This window comes from Propithecus coquereli, unplaced genomic scaffold (genome assembly GCF_000956105.1).
Source record: "Propithecus coquereli isolate 6110/MARCELLA unplaced genomic scaffold, Pcoq_1.0 Scaffold243, whole genome shotgun sequence".
In the NCBI taxonomy this organism is placed as follows: domain Eukaryota; kingdom Metazoa; phylum Chordata; class Mammalia; order Primates; family Indriidae; genus Propithecus; species Propithecus coquereli.
The window spans coordinates 2,527,304-2,545,165 of NW_012147986.1; the positions used below are offsets into that span (position 1 = coordinate 2,527,304).

General features: G+C 48.2%; 1 protein-coding gene across 3 annotated transcripts in view; it reads left to right on the plus strand.

Annotated features, from left to right (window-relative positions):
• The window catches only part of ADD2 (adducin 2 (beta)), a 102,000-nt gene extending 93,087 nt beyond the window's left edge, over positions 1–8,913 (plus strand). For all 3 annotated transcript variants that reach the window (XM_012646431.1, XM_012646430.1, XM_012646432.1), the window contains one exon: positions 7,266–8,913. In XM_012646431.1, coding sequence (XP_012501885.1) covers positions 7,266–7,573 — 308 coding nt within the window. In that variant the 3' untranslated portion in view covers positions 7,574–8,913. The remainder of the gene's footprint in view (positions 1–7,265) is intronic.
• The last annotated feature ends 8,949 nt before the right edge of the window (positions 8,914–17,862 follow it).

Below are 17,862 nucleotides of genomic sequence, written 5' to 3' on the forward strand. Positions count from 1 at the left end.
TAGAATGGCCACATATGTGGGTTTCCATAGAATTCCCCAACCTCGCAGCTCCCTCCATAAGCAAATTGCTACCTAGAGTGCCAGCCCAGCGTTGCCAAAGGAAACCCATCTGCTTGAGGCCAGGGCCCCAAGTGGATGTCCCCCGACTATTTGTGTTCATTGTGTCTCATCATGGTGTTGTCAATCTGTCTCCACAATGTCTTCCTTTCTCTTCCCATTTGTGCCTTCATCAAAGGAGTTTCCTCCGATTCTGAATACTTGTCTCTGTAGTAAGTATAGAGAGGCTGCTTACTAACTCACTCCGACACTTGCAATGGGGGAGGGAGGATTCTTTCAAAAGAAATATATTTCTCTGCAATTTTTCCCTTTGCAACTCACAACCCCGCCTTTAGGAGGTTTCCTGGCTGTAAAATTCATGACCAATTCCACATGTGCTGTATGCGGACTAGGCTTCTCTGTGGGAGACATGGATGTAACACACATAGGGCACGCACATACACAAACACACAGGGCACACGTGCCCAGAAGCAACAAGCCCCCAGAGTGAGTGGGCAGTGGGGCCAATCTCACGCACTCCCTGAGGGCAGAGTGCTCATGGCCCTTAAGAGTTCAGCCTCATCCTGTTCCTAATGCACAGGCATCTCTAAGGAGCCCACAACCTCTTCTAGGGCTGTGGGCCAGAGCCTGGTTGTCCTTGAGGACCAACCATCTTATAGGTGTGCATGGAAGGCCTGGCCTGCTAGGCTCCTCAGCATCCATCAGGACATGTGTTCCAACTGCAGGAGGGAACCCAGGGCTGGAGAGGAGGCTCATGGCAGGAGTGGAACAAGGGGTGGCATTTTCATATCAGCTCCCAGGAGGGACAGAGGGCAGAAGGGGTATGGGATAGGTAGGATAGCTGTTTACCCATGCCTGATATCATACCTACTGTAGCAGGATTCCTCATTCTCCCCCTACAAGGGCACATTGTTGTTGAGTTGTTAGAAAAGTTAAGGCCTTCCTGAAGATACTTCTTACAGCACAAACAGAGCTGGGGAGCATGGCCGTACTGGAGCAGACCCTGTGTGATGAGAGCACGAGTTGTAGTTGTGTGGGGTGACTGGCATGACTCTGTGGCCAGGCTGCTTAATGGCTTGCCCAGCTCCTTAGGGCAGATGGGGCTGACTGACCAGGCAGCATTTGCACTTTCACATTTAGCTCACCCACCAGATCAGGGACAGCATTTCCGACCATTTGTCTCTGTGCCCTCAAATCCTCTTGTGCTGAGTCACCTCAATGTCACTCCTCATCTGTCTCCCTGACTCCTACCCTGGCCATCAGAGAGAGCCTTTGCATCTGGCCATCTGTGCCAGCCCCTTCTCTTTGACTACCTCCTACTGACCCCTGGCCTTGCTGACTCCATCCACCGTGGAACCCTCAGAGGAACTGGCTACACCTGCAAAGAATTAGCCCTGTGTTTGATATCAGACAGTCTGTTCTTCCACTAACTAATCTAGCCATCTCAAATAAGTCACTTAAAAACACTGCAGAATAGAAGAATAACACAAATCCTTGCCCTTCTTAACTCACAGTATTGTTATCAGGATAAAATGAGCTACTGAATATAAAAGTAATTTGCTTACATTAATTAGTTCTTATTATGTACCAGGTTCTCCAAATTGTAAGAGCTATATACACCACTTGACATTTTAAGCCACTAAGTTTTAGGGTGGTTTGTTATGCAGCAATAGATAATTATTAAATCATGAACTATGATAAGAACTTAGTTTTATGGAAATTAGTTCCCCTGTGGATTGACTAGAGTTGACTGGGCTTAGCTGGATGCTTCTTCTACTCTGTGTGATGTCAGCAGGGCCTGTAGTCAGCTGGGAGCTTGACTAAGCTGGAACTTCCAAGATGGTGCACTCACATGTCTGGTGCCTTGGCAGGGGCAGCTAGAAAACTGGGCTCAGCTGGGACACTGGGATGGCTGGATCTCTCTGTCTCTCTCCGCGTGGTCCAGAGCTCCTTCAGGTGTTTCTGTCAGGGTAGTTGGACTTTATACCTGGTGGTCTAGGGCTCCCAAAACTGTAAAAATAGAAGCTTCTGTGCCTTCTTAAGTCTTTGGCCTGAGGCTGGCTCTGTAGCACTTCCTTTGCATTCTTTTGGTTATGGGAGATGTTGGGGCCAGCCGAGATTCAGTGTAGGTGGGGACTACACAAGCACGTGAATACCCGGAGGCATGGCTCATTGGGGCCATATTTGCATACTGGCTATACCACATACAAAAGTATATTTGGGTGCTCAGGGGAACATTTATGTCCCAACCATGATAAGTGAATGGGAGACGCTCTGTAGAGTGTCTGCTGCATCTATTTACCAGAAACTCTACTTTCTTTCCTATCACTGGTGCTATCTCATCCTTGGGGGAGGTAAAGGTGGGAGGAGATATATCATTCTAAATCCATGTTTCCCAATGTGTGGCCAATGGGCCTTTCATATCAGAATTACATGGGGATTTGCTAAAAATACGTATCTGTTGTCTCACCCTCTGTTTCAAAGTCTGTTGTGGAGATGCTACTAGGAAGCTGCATTTTTGCAAGCTTCCTGGGTAATTTTTTTCAGACACTGATGTTTGAGACTTTAAACCCAGACAGAAACTGTTGCAGACCTCTCTGCATGGCCAGCATATGATCAGCCATGAGGCAGTTCTGCTTGCTGCTCTACTGCTCTGTTCCTGAGCACCCTATGGACTTTTTTGACTGTTGCTGCATGAGCACCCAGCACTTGTGTCAGCATAGATCACAGATTCTTTTGAAGTCTTTAATGAATCTTTCTATGGCTTCTCTGTGCAATGGTGTAGAGCTGCCTTTTCAACTGGGAAGTGAAAGCAGTACATGGCAGTGACCAGTTCTCCATGCATTTGGTATATAGGTCATGATAACTCTGGTTGACCTTGTGTTCAGAAGTGAGTTGGCGAATCTTGTGTGAGGTTCCCCCATTGGTGTCTCCCTTGATGCAAAGAAAGGGCCTCTCCAAGCTGCGGGGCTGTGGCTAGAGGTCATGGGTTTGACCCTGAGATGTTAGTGGACCAGGTTCATCAGGCCAGGGGAGGAAAGGCAGCCTTTCTCCTTCAGTAAGGCAAGGTCCATGTTCTTTCCCCACATCCTCATCCCACTGCACTGACACAGAAGAACCCAGCCTCTGAGTTGAAGCAAAGCATCCTCCATTGAATCTTCATCTGGCCTTACTTGGCAAAATTAAGCAGCAGTAAACATGGCTTGAGCATGTTGTCACTGAGATGGGTGGTGGTTGTCAGAGAAGTAAAAGGCAGAGTTTCTGTTCTGAATAGTCTACTTGGGTGATGAATGGACTCTTAAAAGGAAAAAGATAAATGACACATGCAAGCGCAAAATGAATACACGAGCAGTAGCTTTAGAGGAGGGCAGGATTATTGTCCAATGTCAGAGGAGACTGCACAAATAAAGTGTGGCTTGAACCAGACCCTGGGGAGATACATACTTGGACTGGCAGGCAGGAGTGGAGTGGGCTGTCCAGGGATGGTGGCCAGGAAGCTGGGGGAGTGGGTGTTTCTGGAGGTGTAATTTCTGTGTTAGGGTTCTTCCAGAGAACCAATAGGATATATGGAGAGAGAAAAGGGGAGATTTATTAGGGGAATTGCCTCATGTGATTATGGAGGCTGAGAAGTTCCATGATATATTGTCTGCAAGCTGGAGAACAGGGACATCAGTAGTGTAATTCAGTCCAAGTCTGAGCACCTGAGAACTAGGAGCTCCAGTATCTGAGAGCGGGAGAAGATGGATGTTCCATCTCAAGAAGAGAGAAAGAATTCACCCTTCCTCCACCTTTTTGTTCTATTTGAACAGGCCCTCGATGAATTGGATGGTGCCCGACCACTTTGGTGAGGGTGGATCTTCTTTACTTAGTCTACTGATTCACATGCTAATCTCTTCCCCAAATCCCTCACAGACACACAGAAATGTTTTACCAGCTATCTGGGCATCCATTAACCCAGTCAAGTTGACACATAAAATTAACCATCCACAGGGACATTGGCGGCCAAGAAACAACCAGTGGTTAGAGGCTGTGGAATAGTGAGAAGTCAAGTTGGAGAAGCAGAGTGTCCACACAAGCTCTGCACCTCCCTGGGAAGCCCTGCTTCCTCCTCTGGCCTCTGGAAGCTTTTCAACTTTTTGTCTCCCAACCCACAGAGTTCTGGGTGTGGACGCTGCTCCCAAGCGCAGCCCTGCTCCCAATCACCTGCTCTCCAGATGCCTCCTCTCCCTCCTAGCTTACTGATCACCATGCTTGGACAGAGTCCCTCATTTTCCAGCCTCCGTCCCACTCCACTCGCTGCCATACTATCCCTTATTCCCAGAGGACCATGTGCCCCACTCAGGAGACAAAGCCAGTGGTTCCTAGAGGATGCTGGAAGGCAAGCTTCCATCTGCCTCTAGTTCCTGGGGCCCCTCCCAGCCCAGCCTCAACCTATTAACAAAGGAGGGGTCTAGGCTCTCAGAGCTAGTCCTCAATACTATTCAGGGCCCCAGTACATGTTCACTCCTGGAGCCTTCCCTAGTGCCCCTTCTCTTGGCCAGTAGAACCTTCCAGCAGTCTCTGATGAGGGAGTGGGGACCTCAATTTGGGACCTGGCTCCTCCAAGCCCTGCTTTCCACTTGTCATGACCCCCCAGACTGTTCTCAATGTGGGAGCTCTCTGAGGTCATGGTGGATGCACCGAGTGTGGCCCTCATTTTCTACATGATGAGAAGAACCTTGAGTGTCGCTCTCCTAAACCAAGATACACACCAGGGGCTGAGGCTATAGATGAGGTTGACAGCAATGCAGGAGTGGGCAAAGGGACACAGATGAGGGGCATGGGAGAAGGGCTCCATTAGAGTGAGGATACTCATCACCACCAGGAAGGAAATGCCACCCGGACAGAAAGTGGGAACCCCTCTTCTCTACAGTTGTGCTTGTGGATCATCTTGGAGGGAGAACACCGAGGGGCAAGCTTGAGTATATGTCATCCCAGGGAAGGGCCTGCGGTGGGGGTCTGGGTGGAAGTTGCAGGACCCTGGGGGCACAAGAGCCCAGGAAGGTGAGAAAGGACCAGGGCAGCAGAGAGACAGAGGCCATCTCCCTGGGCTGGTGCTTGTTTACATGGATGGATCCAGTTCAGCAGAGAAGGCTCAGGCTGAGATAGACGAGAAAGAAGATGAGGTGATGGTATTAGCCTGGTTGGAGTCAGTCCATTCACACATTCATTCATTTGCTCATGCCTTCAACCATTCATCGATTCCACAAACATCTTCTGAGTACTTTCTATGAGCTAGTTACGCAGATAATTAGACACAGTCTAATTTATTTCAGTTTAGAGAGGGGAGGGGATAGGCATAAGAAAACAAGTGCTAGTTTTGCAGTTGTCATGTTGGAAGTTTACATAGTGGAGGCAGAAAGGAAGGACTGATAAATTCTACCTGGCAGTGGGAACGAGAACCAAGAAGAACTTTAAGGAAGAGGTAATATTCGAGGGGATTTATTGTGTGGGGTAAAGGTTGGCAACACAGAGAAGAGACAGAAGGGCCTTCCAGACAGAGGGAGACAGGCTGGGATGCTAGGGTGTGTGTGTGTGCGGGGACTAGAAGGCTGATGGGGCAAATAGCCAGTGTAGTGAGAAGAGGACAGTGGACAGAGACGGTTGTGTCCAGACTGGTTTATGGCATTCAAGAGTACTGCCAGGTGACAGCCCCAGGAGGATGTGGTAGGCAAGGGGACTAGAGTAAGGGCTGTAGGAGTCGAGGACATTGGAAAACTTGGTAGCTGGACAATGATAGGACAGGGACTGGGCAGTGGGAAGAGTGGGAGCCAGTGGCCAAGGCCTTTGGTCCTCAGGGGGAGCTGGTGCTCAGGGTGGTCAGGAGAGGCCTCTGACTTGCCCAGCCAGTTGGGGAAGTTACAAAAGACCTCGTTATAGGGAGACTTTGCCCAGGTAGTTAAACTTGTCCATTCTAACTTTCCCCAAGTAACTCCCCCTGCCATCCTCTGTGGAACTATAGGTTTCCCCACACTTTGCCTATGAAGACCCCTAGGCTTTTCCTAAAACTCAGTCTTCACCCACTCTTTCCAGATCACTGGTTATGCCTCCCCCATTACCCACGTTCCCAGAGAGGGGAGAGTGCTGGGGTTCCTTCCCGTGATGTGGCGACACACACACCTGCCACACGCATCTGCACACTGCACACATGCTCGGTCATGTGCACCCACTCTCGTACCACTCACGCTCACGTTCACATTCACTTGCACACCACACATACTCACACATACACTCGCACACACACGGACACTCACACACGCTCACACAGCCCGCTCATTCACACACAAGCCCCCCCACACTCACACTTCTTTCAGTTCGTGTGGTGAAAAGGACACTGGCCTGCGAGTCAGTACACAGAGGTCTGCCCATCGTTTTCCTGTTGAGCTCAGTCTTCCTAGCTGCAAAATGGGAGGAGTGAGCCAGCTGATCTTTACATTGCTTTCTACTTCTAAACAGGTTCCGCTCCCTCCCAGCCAGGCATTTCAAAGCTTCTGTGGAAACAGGGTGGGAGGAGAGCGGGGAGGGGAGCAAGGGTGACGGGAGGGCTTAGTTTCCGGGGTCTGAGCAGCTCTGGCCTTGAACATGGCGGCAATCCCAACAGACTCCCCAAGTGAATGAAGACCTGGGGGCCCCGGTGGCCGCTAGAGTGGGCTGACCAGGGATCCTCTCCTCTCGGCTAACACTTGTGTCTTGGAAACGCGGTCCATGTCACTCAGGGAATTCCATTCTCCCTCTGCCTTCGCCTCTGCCTGCTGGGAAGATAATCTCCATCTTTCTCAAAGTTCCTCACTGGTGTGGAAAATGAAATGGGTATGAAAACATGGAATTTCCATATTTTTATTGGTAAAGCTGGACCAGTTACAGTGATCCTTAGATGTCTCCACTGAGGCGTACATGACACGCTCCCCCCTTCCAACAGCCTCTCTCCTCCCCTGAGTCTGTTCCCTCCCTCCTGCCAAAAAAGCTCTGAGCCGGGCCCCCTGCCATGTTCAGACATCAATATCTGTTTAAATTTGTAGACAAGAGCCCAGAGACCCCGCCCTGCCCAGGGCATGTTCCCACGACTGGCCTTGCTTTACAAAATTGCCTAGAAATGGTTCTGTTAGCCTCAGGTGGAAGCGCTCACCTGAATGAAATCTTACTGGTCATGTCTTTTGATCTTTTTCTAGAAGGTGCTAAGAAGACAGAAACAAGCAAAGCCACCACAGAGCCCGAAACGACCCAGCCAGAGGGGGTGGTGGTCAACGGGAGGGAGGAGGAGCAGACCGCGGAGGAAATCCTCAGCAAAGGCTTGAGCCAGATGACCACCAACGCCGACACCGACGTCGATGCCTCTAAGGACAAAACCGAGTCGGTCACCAGCGGCCCCATGTCCCCAGAGGGCTCACCCTCCAAGTCTCCCTCAAAGAAGAAAAAGAAATTCCGAACCCCCTCCTTCCTGAAAAAGAGCAAAAAGAAGGAAAAAGTGGAGTCCTGATGCGTGACACCCTTGGGCTCCCTTCTACCTCCTCTCTTTCCTCCCTGTCCCTTCCTTCTCCCATCTCTGTCCCTGGAAGCACAGGGCCAAGGAGGGATAGACTAGGACCCTGGATCACTCAGAGGGGAGACTTAAGAGATAGCCCAACCAACCCCTCACTTTACAATTGCCCCAGAGACATCAGGTGACTTGCCCAAGGTCACACAGCTAGTTAGCGGCAGAGCCTGGGCTGGAATTCAGGTCTCCTGACCTCCAGTCCAGTGCTCCCTCCACCACACAACACTGCCTGGTCCTGGGCCGCCTGGTTAGGATGCTGCCCACCAATCTGAGCCCGGGGCGAGAAGGCCAGAAATGGGCTGTGAGCTCTCACAGGCTCAGGCTAAATCAGACAGGTTGAGGCCTCCCCTGAGTGAGGTCCATTTCTTCCCGGGAATCCAATCTCCCGCGGATGGAGCTATCTCCGCATTTAGAAATCTCTTCTCTTTTCCATTTCAGGTCCCTGCCCTGTTGCTCAAAGTAACCAGACAAATTAACCCACCTGCTCCTGAAATTAATCTTCGTTCCCAAGGGCTGATGGCTTAGCTTGTACTTCCCCAAACGCTGACCCCGAGCTTTCTTCATGGAACCTCCTGAATGATGTGTGGAAGGGCTGTAAGAGGTGGCAGACACAGGGCAAGCCTAGGAAGCCTGGGGCCGGGGGTGGTTTAATCAAGATAAGAAGCCAGGAACTTGACCCATTTGAATCATGCATCTCAGACGCTTAAAAATGAAAACCAAATTTAGCATAGGAAAAAGTTGTCTCATGCTCAGGGCAGAAATTTGGGGAAATTTTAATCCCCTGTTGGCCTTGCGTTGTACAAGGAGGATCAAAACAGCACACAGGAAACGCTATGACTTTCTAGCTTTGCATGACACACGGAGCAATCCGCTGTACCTGCCTCAGTCCTGTCCAGCAGACAGGTCTCCCCTGACCCTCCCTCAAACCCACTTGCTCACAGACCGAAACTGGCATCTTACCCTTGGCACCTTGACCTTGGCTCCTTCGGGGTTCCGACTCTGAGTTACTCTGGGTCCAGCAGGGGAGAATCAGACATGAGCCCTTCAGGATTAATCCTCTTGGACCAACTCTCAGAGAAATGCTTGGGTGTCCCCAGCCCTGTCACTATGTGTCCGTCCTGGGGTGTGGTAATTGCCACGGCTATTGTTTGAAATGCCAACACTATCTTTTCATGTTTATCCACGGGGCATTGATTAATGAGCACTGTTGGCTCCTAAAAATTAGACAATCCATTCTCTTTAAAGCACAGTGTCTTCAAAGGATATTTTTCCTCTTGTCCTGATAATTGTAAAAATATTTTTGAAAGTCCTAAGTCATAGTTTTTCATATTCGAGCACTTACCATCTATAGACACTGTGCAGGCTTCACATACACCATATCCTTTAATCCTCACCATAGTCCTGTGAGGTGTGTGAGATCATTCCCATTTTATGGGTGAGGAAACTGAACCCCCAAAAGGACAATTGTCTTGCCTCATATGATTTGGGTAGAAAGATCTGGAGCCTGGATTTGAACCCAGGTTGGTCTGAGTCCAGAGCCTTGCTCTTAACAGGTATGGTGAATGGGCAACTTTAGTCCTTGACGGTGGTGGTTTTAGTCCAGGGCTCATTTCTGTGATTGGTCTCCATTGCATAGCAGACTTGAAATGAAGGTGGGAAGCTGCCTGTGTTCACCCTCATTGGTGCACATGCAGTTCCTGGATAGCACGGATGTGGCAGTGCTAGTGTGCTCCTCTGACAAACGAGAGGCAAGAGCCTTCTGGGTGGGGCAGGAAATACCATCCATGGTTGCTATTTATTGAGAAGGAAGGAAACTGACATGGGGCCAAGGTAAACCCAGGACCATGTCTCTCTAGTGCAGATTCCTGACTGCTCCCCCAGGCCCTCTCTCTCTGATTGGTCCCCTCTTCCTGATTGGGTTAACCCGATGATCGGGGTCACCAATGCCTCAGAAAAATCTGTCATGTGTGAAATGCCTTTAAAAGCCAATCATTTGATGCCTTCTTTTAAAAAAGTAGATTTCACATTTATTGATCCTTTCACAGTATTTGTTAAGCATCCACTAAGCATCAGGCATGATGCTGGCATTAAAAGAAAGCAATCGTTGTGACTAGAGTAATAAGTGGCAAACAATGTTGGGAGAAGGGTGACATGACCCCTGGTGCAGCCTTTTGTGTGTGAGTGGTTGTAGTTCAGAGATGATGTTGATTGACTCGGCCTTCAACAATGTCTCTTTGTTCCCTTTACAACAGCGAGGCCTCACTTGGGTGAGCATGCTGGGGTCCTGCTGGAGCGTCATCCTTGCAATTTATGCCACAGGTGCACCTCCTGCTTATCGGTGGTTCATTCCTCATGCATTCAAAAAGCACACTTTGAGCCTACGTCAAGGGCCAGGCACGAGGGTAGGCATAGTTCCTGCTCTCAAGAAGTTCATGAGCATAGGAGGCGTGTAGACAAATTGCAAAACAGGCAAGAGTACTGACGTGGCATAAGGAAGCAACGATGAACCATCTTGGGGGCCAGAGAAACCTTGCTAAAAGGAGCAATGTCTGTTAGCTTTTTAAAACAAAGAAGAATGTTCCAGGACAACAAAAGGCAGGGCATTCCATGATGAGGGAGGAACGTATGCAAAGGTGTGAAAGCATGGAATGCCATGGTGGGCTCCACTGGAAAATACAGCATTGCCAGAGCATGAGGTGTAAGGCAGGGGGAGGGGTTCACTGCACAGGTAGATAGGGCTGGATCCTAAGAAACCCATAGAAGGTTTAGAGGACCTAGACTTAGCCTGGAAGGGCTTTGAAACCACTGAGGGCTTTAAATCAGGGTAGTGTCATGATTAGACTTGCTTTTTAGGAAAATCCCTTTAGTGGCTGAGTGGAGAATAGGCTGGAGGGGCGTGGGGTGGTGGCATGGGAGCTATGATGAGGCCTTTCTGAAACATTGGTACTGCACATGTTGGATGGCCTGCCTCACTCTACGTTTTCCTCTATAGCAAATAGAGAGATTCCAGCACAAAATTCATTTCCATGAAATTCTTTGGATAAAGCATCTTAAGAGAGATTTTTGACAAGGAGAAGGAAATATTCAAAGAGCTAATGTTTCTGATTCTATGTTATCTTGGTTTAGAATTGCTGGGAGAGCTGATGAGTCATTCTGCCAGCGTCTTCTTCCCCTGTACACGTAGAGTGCGGCACACTTAGCTCCAGGCTTGAGGATGTGCACTGACGCTGGAGAAACAGACGTGTGGTCCAAACAAAACCATGGGTTTTTAGAATGAGAGGAAACGGCAATTTCTTTGGCTCTGAGCAAAAGTTGGCTGAAAGTGTTGACCCATATCTGACTGGAGTAAATATGCATTCGAGAGCTCAGAATTGGTAGGCAAGAGGTTCATTTCTAGTTGAGCCACTGTGCTTGGATATGCCCCAGAAAAGAGAGAAAATTTGAGCGAATCTGCTGCACTGTGGCTAGCTGAGCTGGGTTTGGAGAGTTTTCTGAGCTTATTTCCATCAGAAGGTGGGCAGGAGGGGAGGGGATGAAGAGGAATAGATGGTTACAGAGAGACAGGCTTGGCTTCAGCGACTCTCTGTGCCCTGGTGGCCGTGGTGTGGGAGAACCATCCGTACCACGTGACCTTTCCCCAAACTGCACAAAGTGCTGCCAAGAGACACCCCCACCCAGGTCTGGGTTTCATAAGAGCCTCCTGGCCTATAGGTGACCCAAGTAACTGTCCTGCTTCGGCCAGTGAACCTGTCACCTCTCTTATAACTAAAGTGAGGTTCTTCCTCTGTGAACAGACAGGTTCTTCTCAAAGGACTTGGGGGGCTTTGGATGATGAGGAGCAGTAGGTTCTTACAGTGAGAGCCCCACCATAAAGCACTGCTCTGTGCCACTGATTCACGTGGACTGAGCCTTGAATCCCGTTACCCGTGGACAACACTGCCGCTCACTCCTGGTGACGTGGCCAGACCGTCATTCAGATGTTTCTTGGCACTGCCGTAACAGAGGGCTACCACCCTTGTCAACGTGGGGAGAAGTGCTATTATTTCACTTCTTTGGTTGCTGTGGATTTGAAAGAACTATTCGTCCAACAGCATGATTCACTTCTAAAGTCTAAAAATAAATTTGGATTTTTCAATAATGGTATGTATAGGGCTAGACAGACACACAGACTACCATAGGCCTGTATGCCATGTTTTTTTCATGAGTGTGAATTCCATGTTCTAGGTCCAGGCCAAGAGTAATCAGTTCTTGACTGTTGAACAAATGAGAGGACTTTAGCCCCTTACTCATGTTACACATCTTGAGTTGGTAGGCACAGTCTCAGGGTAGAGGAAACGAGTCTTCTTACATCCTCTCATAACTTGAGCCCAGCCGAACTTTCTAAGACCATGACAACATTCAGATGGTCTGCGAAGAAATGAGGGAGAGGATACAATCTATGCTTTCCACTCCCACAGAAAGGACCAGGTGCCCACAATTTAAAACCCAAGGGGGCCTCATATCATTTGTTCCGTGTCTGCTCTGAAAGGGATAATTTAATGCAAGAAGTAAGAGGCCAGAAGCAACTTTAGGCTCATGAAATATCGTCATTGGTTATCATCCACACACATTTCCACTTGCACCGCCATATGGAAAAGCACGCGTGGTAGTGCAGTGATTTCCCAAAGCCTGGCTCACCAACCTGTCTATTTGGATGTGGCACACGTTTTGTCAGAAATGACATAGAGCACGGTCACCAAGGCAGGCCCAACACTTTTTCCTCTCGCAGTGAGAAGCCACAGTCAGCAGGAAACAGTGTGGGGATTTCAGGTGGGGTGTCCTTTAGTGGAAAATGCACTTTTCATCATTTTTATATAGACAGGTCCCTTGAGAATGTAGGAACAGTTCTTCTTAAGAACAGTTAGGAAGACTCTCCAATTGGGAGTGTTCTTTCTTAAAAGTACAGAAATAATGGTTTGCATGGGTTTATACTTAGGTGGCTTAGGTTTGGCCAGATTGATGTTTGGTGCCACTTGCCTTCAAGATTTTTCCCAAAGCTGGGTCATCGCTATGAGAAATTGGGGCCTGAAGATGGAGGAGAAATGATCACTGCTGATGCAGGAGAGGGGCTCATGAATGGCTGGAGTCTGGGCGCCAGTGTGAGAAAGTACTGGTAGCTTCCCTAGCAGTCGGGTCCTCAGCCTCTTTCCTCACTCTCTGTTTCCCACGCATCAGGATGAGGCCAGCTGCGATGTGGCAAATCCCTTATCTGTGAGGAGTGTGAAGAGTTTACTTGTAAGAGTTTGGGGGTGGGGTGGGAGAATAACCGTAGAAAGACCCTACACTCCTCCCCCAGCAAATCATCTTGTGTAACATTTAAAAGCCCAAAGTCCAGATCTTGTCTTTTAAAATGAATCAGAAGGAGGATGATAGTTGGACCTGGGACAGAGGGGTCACACTTGAAAAACTTCAAAGCCCCTTATAAAGTAGGAATATATTTCAGGGAACCCCAGCCCCACACTTCCACTCCACTTTACGCCTGTTGGTCCTGTTTTGTGGGGGATTGTTTGATACCTGGCGGGCTGCCCCACCTTTAAATTCCTGCAATCTGTATTACAAGCGCCCTGTCCCGGGAAGCGGTGGATGGGGGAGAACATACGGTGCAGAGCCGAGCTCACCTGGCGGGGTGCGGGGTAGCGGGAACCCAGTCTAGATAGAGAGTGCCGTGTTCGCTAGAGCTACGGATGGTTTCAGTGACGTGTCTGTGTCTGACGATCGTCCTGCGAGAGTACTACTTACTGTCTTCCCCTGTACATACACTGTCCGTGTTTGGCTTTTCCTAGTATTGTGAGGTTTCGAATAGGGGTTCCATGTAAATACTCTTTCTGCAACTGAAATGCCGCCCCCTGGATTATGCGTCACCCCCACAAATGGTTTTGCCTTTCTCTATGCTAATACTTTTTGAGCCACTGACGTGTAGATTGATGGTTAGTTCCTTGGGCTTTTATTTTGCAATTTTATATATATACACATATATGATATATATATTTATGGGTTGGTTTTGTATAGTTTTCTGTTTGAATCTCTGAGCACCAAAGCTGCCCTTTGATTTTCAGGAGAACTTTCCAAAGCCTCTTCCTGAGCCCTTTTGCTGCTTTGGTGTCTGACTGTGTTGCCGGGGTGGTATCTCTGCCTGTGGATTTCTGTATGTACATGCTGTTATCTCACCTGCAGATATTACCCTAGTAAATCTAACGTGCTTGGCTTCCCGCTGTGTGTGGCCCGTCTCTGTCGGTTCCTCAGATCTCCTGGCTCCCAGGGGAGCAGAAGTCAGAACAGGGGGGCCCATTTATGGAAACATTGACCACACAAGAAACTTTTACTCTCGAGTCGATTTCTCCCACATGAAAAGCTGAACATGTGTGTACCTGAGTTCTGACTTGGGAAGGGAGAGATAAAATACCATACCCCTTTGAGAAGAAAAAGGCATGTGGATTTGAAAACAGTTCTGTGGAGGAGGATGGATTTGTGTGGGTTGGGACTGGGGAGGAGGGTTGTAAACCAAACAGAAGGGGACAGCCCTGCAGGGAAGCAGCAGCAGCAGATGTGGGGCTGGAATGGAAAAGAGCATCAGCCCGGAACCAGAGGGCTGGAGAGATTGAAGGGGTCACCCCAAAGGGTGAAAGGGGGATGGAGGAACTAGGTGGGGAGAAGGAAGAGAGACGAGGGAAGAGCCCACGTGGCCCTCCCAGTCTTGTTTACTCAAACACCGCCGTGCGTGCTCAGTACTCGCTGAGCGTCCACACATATGTGCCGGGTGCTAAGTGTCTCATGCACCTCTTCATTGAATCCCCATAAACCAGAGGCTGGTTCCATTATTACTATCCACTTTACGGATGAGGAAGCAGGCTCTGAAATAAGGAGACTGCTCACATCGAATGCCCTGAGCACAAAAGCAGTCCTGGGCATCACTCCCAGGCCAGCTGCTTTGGGCAGATCTATCTCCCACATGCTGCCTACGTCCAAGAGCAGAGCCCACCTTCCTCCTCTCGCACCCAGGCATCCCGAAGCTCCCACAGGCTCCTGCAAGCCTAGCAACAAAGAACTCAGGCTGTCACCTGCCCCAAAGCCATCGGTTTCTCCTCTGCCGAAGTCACCAAGGAAACCAGCTGTGAGGAACACGACCTCTCTGTACTCTCACAGCCACATGCACTGATCAGGCCAAGGACAACAGTCACTGTGCTGACGCCACTGTACAATAAAGCTTGCTGCGGTTTAAGATGGTGATGCTAACCCGCAAGTTGAATGAATTCTTTCTCCTCCTAAATTCCCACCGTGGTGACCAAAGGGATGCAAACATGGGAGCGGAGTGCCCTCTGTCTGCCAGAAATGTTAAGAAATTTCTCCAGAGTATGTACACTAGTCCCCCCTTATCCGCTGGGGATAAGTTCCAAGACCCTGGTGGATGCCTGAAACCATGCATAGTACTGAACCCTATAGATACATACATACCTATGAAGAAGTTTAATTTATAAATTAAGAACAGTAAGAGATTAACAATAATTGATAATAAAACAGAACAATTGTAACAATATACTGTAATAAAAGCACAATAAGGGTTACTTGATCACAAGCACAGTGATACGGTGACGGTGGATCTGATAGCTGAGATGGCCGCTAAGTGACTAAAGGGTGGGGAGCGTATATAGGGTGGGTCTGCAGGACAAAGGCATGATTCACGTCCCGGCAGGATGGAGGGGCATGAAGTAGAATGGCTAGAGATTTCATCATGCTACTCAGAACAACACACAATTTAAGCCTGAATTATATCCAGAATTTTCCATTTAATATTTTCAGACCCCAGTTGACCATGGGTTACTTAAACCACAGGAAGTGAGACCATGGGTAAGGGAGGGCTACTGTGGTGGGTAAGGGAGGACCAGCATGGTGGGTGAGGGAGGATCACCCACCATGGTAGGTGAGAGAGGACTACTGTGGTGGGTGAGGGAGGACCACTGTGGTGCAGGAGAGAAGTGACTGATTCTAGGGCCAACCAGGCCACAAGTCACTGCACGTGAGGGGGGGGGGGTCTGGCTGGAAAGGAAGCGGAAAGGACTCCTAGAGGAGACAGCTGCCACTTGGAGACAGCAATAGGGTGGCAGAGACATGGTTGGGGGACCCTGGGAAAATGCAGGGCACTGCTGGTCTCAAGAACAGTGAGCAAAGTGTTGGGGTTCACACTGCCAGGACCCTGTTTGCAAGATCTAAGTAATGAGGAATGGGGGGAGGGCAGGGGATGCTTCAGCACCGGAATCCTGACAGAGTCAGAGCAGGGCGCCATGGCCCCAGCTGTTCCTGGCTACCTGAATAAACAGGAAAAAGGAAACTTTCACCAAATTATTGGGGATTCAATCACTACCACACAAGATAACTAGATCTCTAATCTGGCAAAACATCACCATAAGAAATAGAAATCTTTCCATTTCCCTTCTTTTGGGCCTTTACACAGGGGGCCACACATTTTTGATGGAAACCAACTCTAATCTGGACAGAGATCCTACTCTTCAAAGAGCAAGCATGGAGAAAAATAATGTGATAACAATTTGGTAATTTAAAAGAAGACCAACCTGAGAAACTAGAACACATTGTTCTCAATGACACTGAGTTACTGCAAGAAGCAGGAGAAAGGTTAAGAAAATCTCCATTAATATTCCATTTATCAGAAAAAAATCAGCCAGTCATAAAAAGGGAGCAATTTAAGTCAGAAAAACATTTTTTAATGGTGAAAACACTGCCACATGTAAAAATAAGACATCGGCCACCAACAGCAGGTTGAATATTGATGATCACGAATGAGAACATAAATACATGTTTAGACATGTAAGGATCCCAAGTCCACCACTTGAAAAAAATTAGCTGGTCATGTAACTGGTTGGTTGGAAAATTAATGGAAGTAAATAACTCAAGAAGCAGAAGGACATGAGACTATAGGTAGTGAGCAATGAAACCAAATTTATAGCTAAGTCTAATTTTTCATTGTTAATTTAACAAACAATGCAAATGTTATTGGAATATATTATAAATAATAATTTGGAGCAGCAGGGAGGTAAAACATGCTAAAAATCTCATTATTGGCAAAAGGGACTTAGTAGATTATTTCATTGCTTAAATTGTTAGAATACTGGTTCAATTACATATAAAACTGTTACATTGGTCAGTTCAGGTTGCTACAACAAATTACCATAGACCAGGTGGCTTAAACAAGAAACATGTGTTTCCCACAGCTCTGGAGACTAGAAGTCCAAGGTCAGGATGCCAGCATGGTCAGGTTCTGGAGAGGGCCCTCTTCCAGGTTGCAGACTGCCGACTTCTTGTATCCCCGCATAGTGGAAAGATAGCAAGAGTGCTCTTGCTATCTTCTGTAAGGGCACTGATCCCATTCAGGAGGGCTCCACCCTCATGATCTAATCCTCTCAAAGCTCCCACCTCCTAATACCACCATGTTGGGGGTTAGGATTTCAACATATGACTTTGGCGGGGACAGAAACATTCTGTACATAACAGTTGTGAACTTAGAGATGATCTATAAAAATGTAAAGATAATCTTCATTAAAAGGCTGTAGAGCGTCCAAATCATTAAAGAGAAAAATAACAATAGGAATCCAGCTAAGATGGAGTAACAGAGATCAAATTTACCATCTGCCCCAAATAACCAAAATGTGGATAAAATATATGAAACAATGATCTTCAAGACACACCCAGCAATGAAGGAGACAGAAATACATGAAGTAAACTCTATGTCCCCGTTTATTGCCTTAAGAGAATTTCTAGGCCATGGTGCAGGGAGGGTGAACCTAGGCAGAGCCTGGCAAACTCTCTTAGTTAAGAGCATGGAGCTGAGAGTCCTGAGAGACCAAGGTAGCTTGAGTTTCCAGGATAGAGTACTGGAGAGACCACACATAGATACAGTTCTGGAGATATGCAGATGGTCCCCCTTGAGTATTCAACTGAATACCAACCACCATATATATGGGAGAAAACTACCCAAGATCTAGAAAAAACTACCCAAAAGAATTAGAAATAACAGTGCTCAGTACCAACATAGGGTCAGGAATAGTGTCTGTTTATACCAGGCAGACTGAAAAACTTCATGATTCATGGGGCATTGGATGGAGTACACAGAAGAGTACTCTATCTTGCCTCAGTAGTGGGGAATAATTAGTCCTAGAATAAAGGCTGCTCTGGTCCAGTCT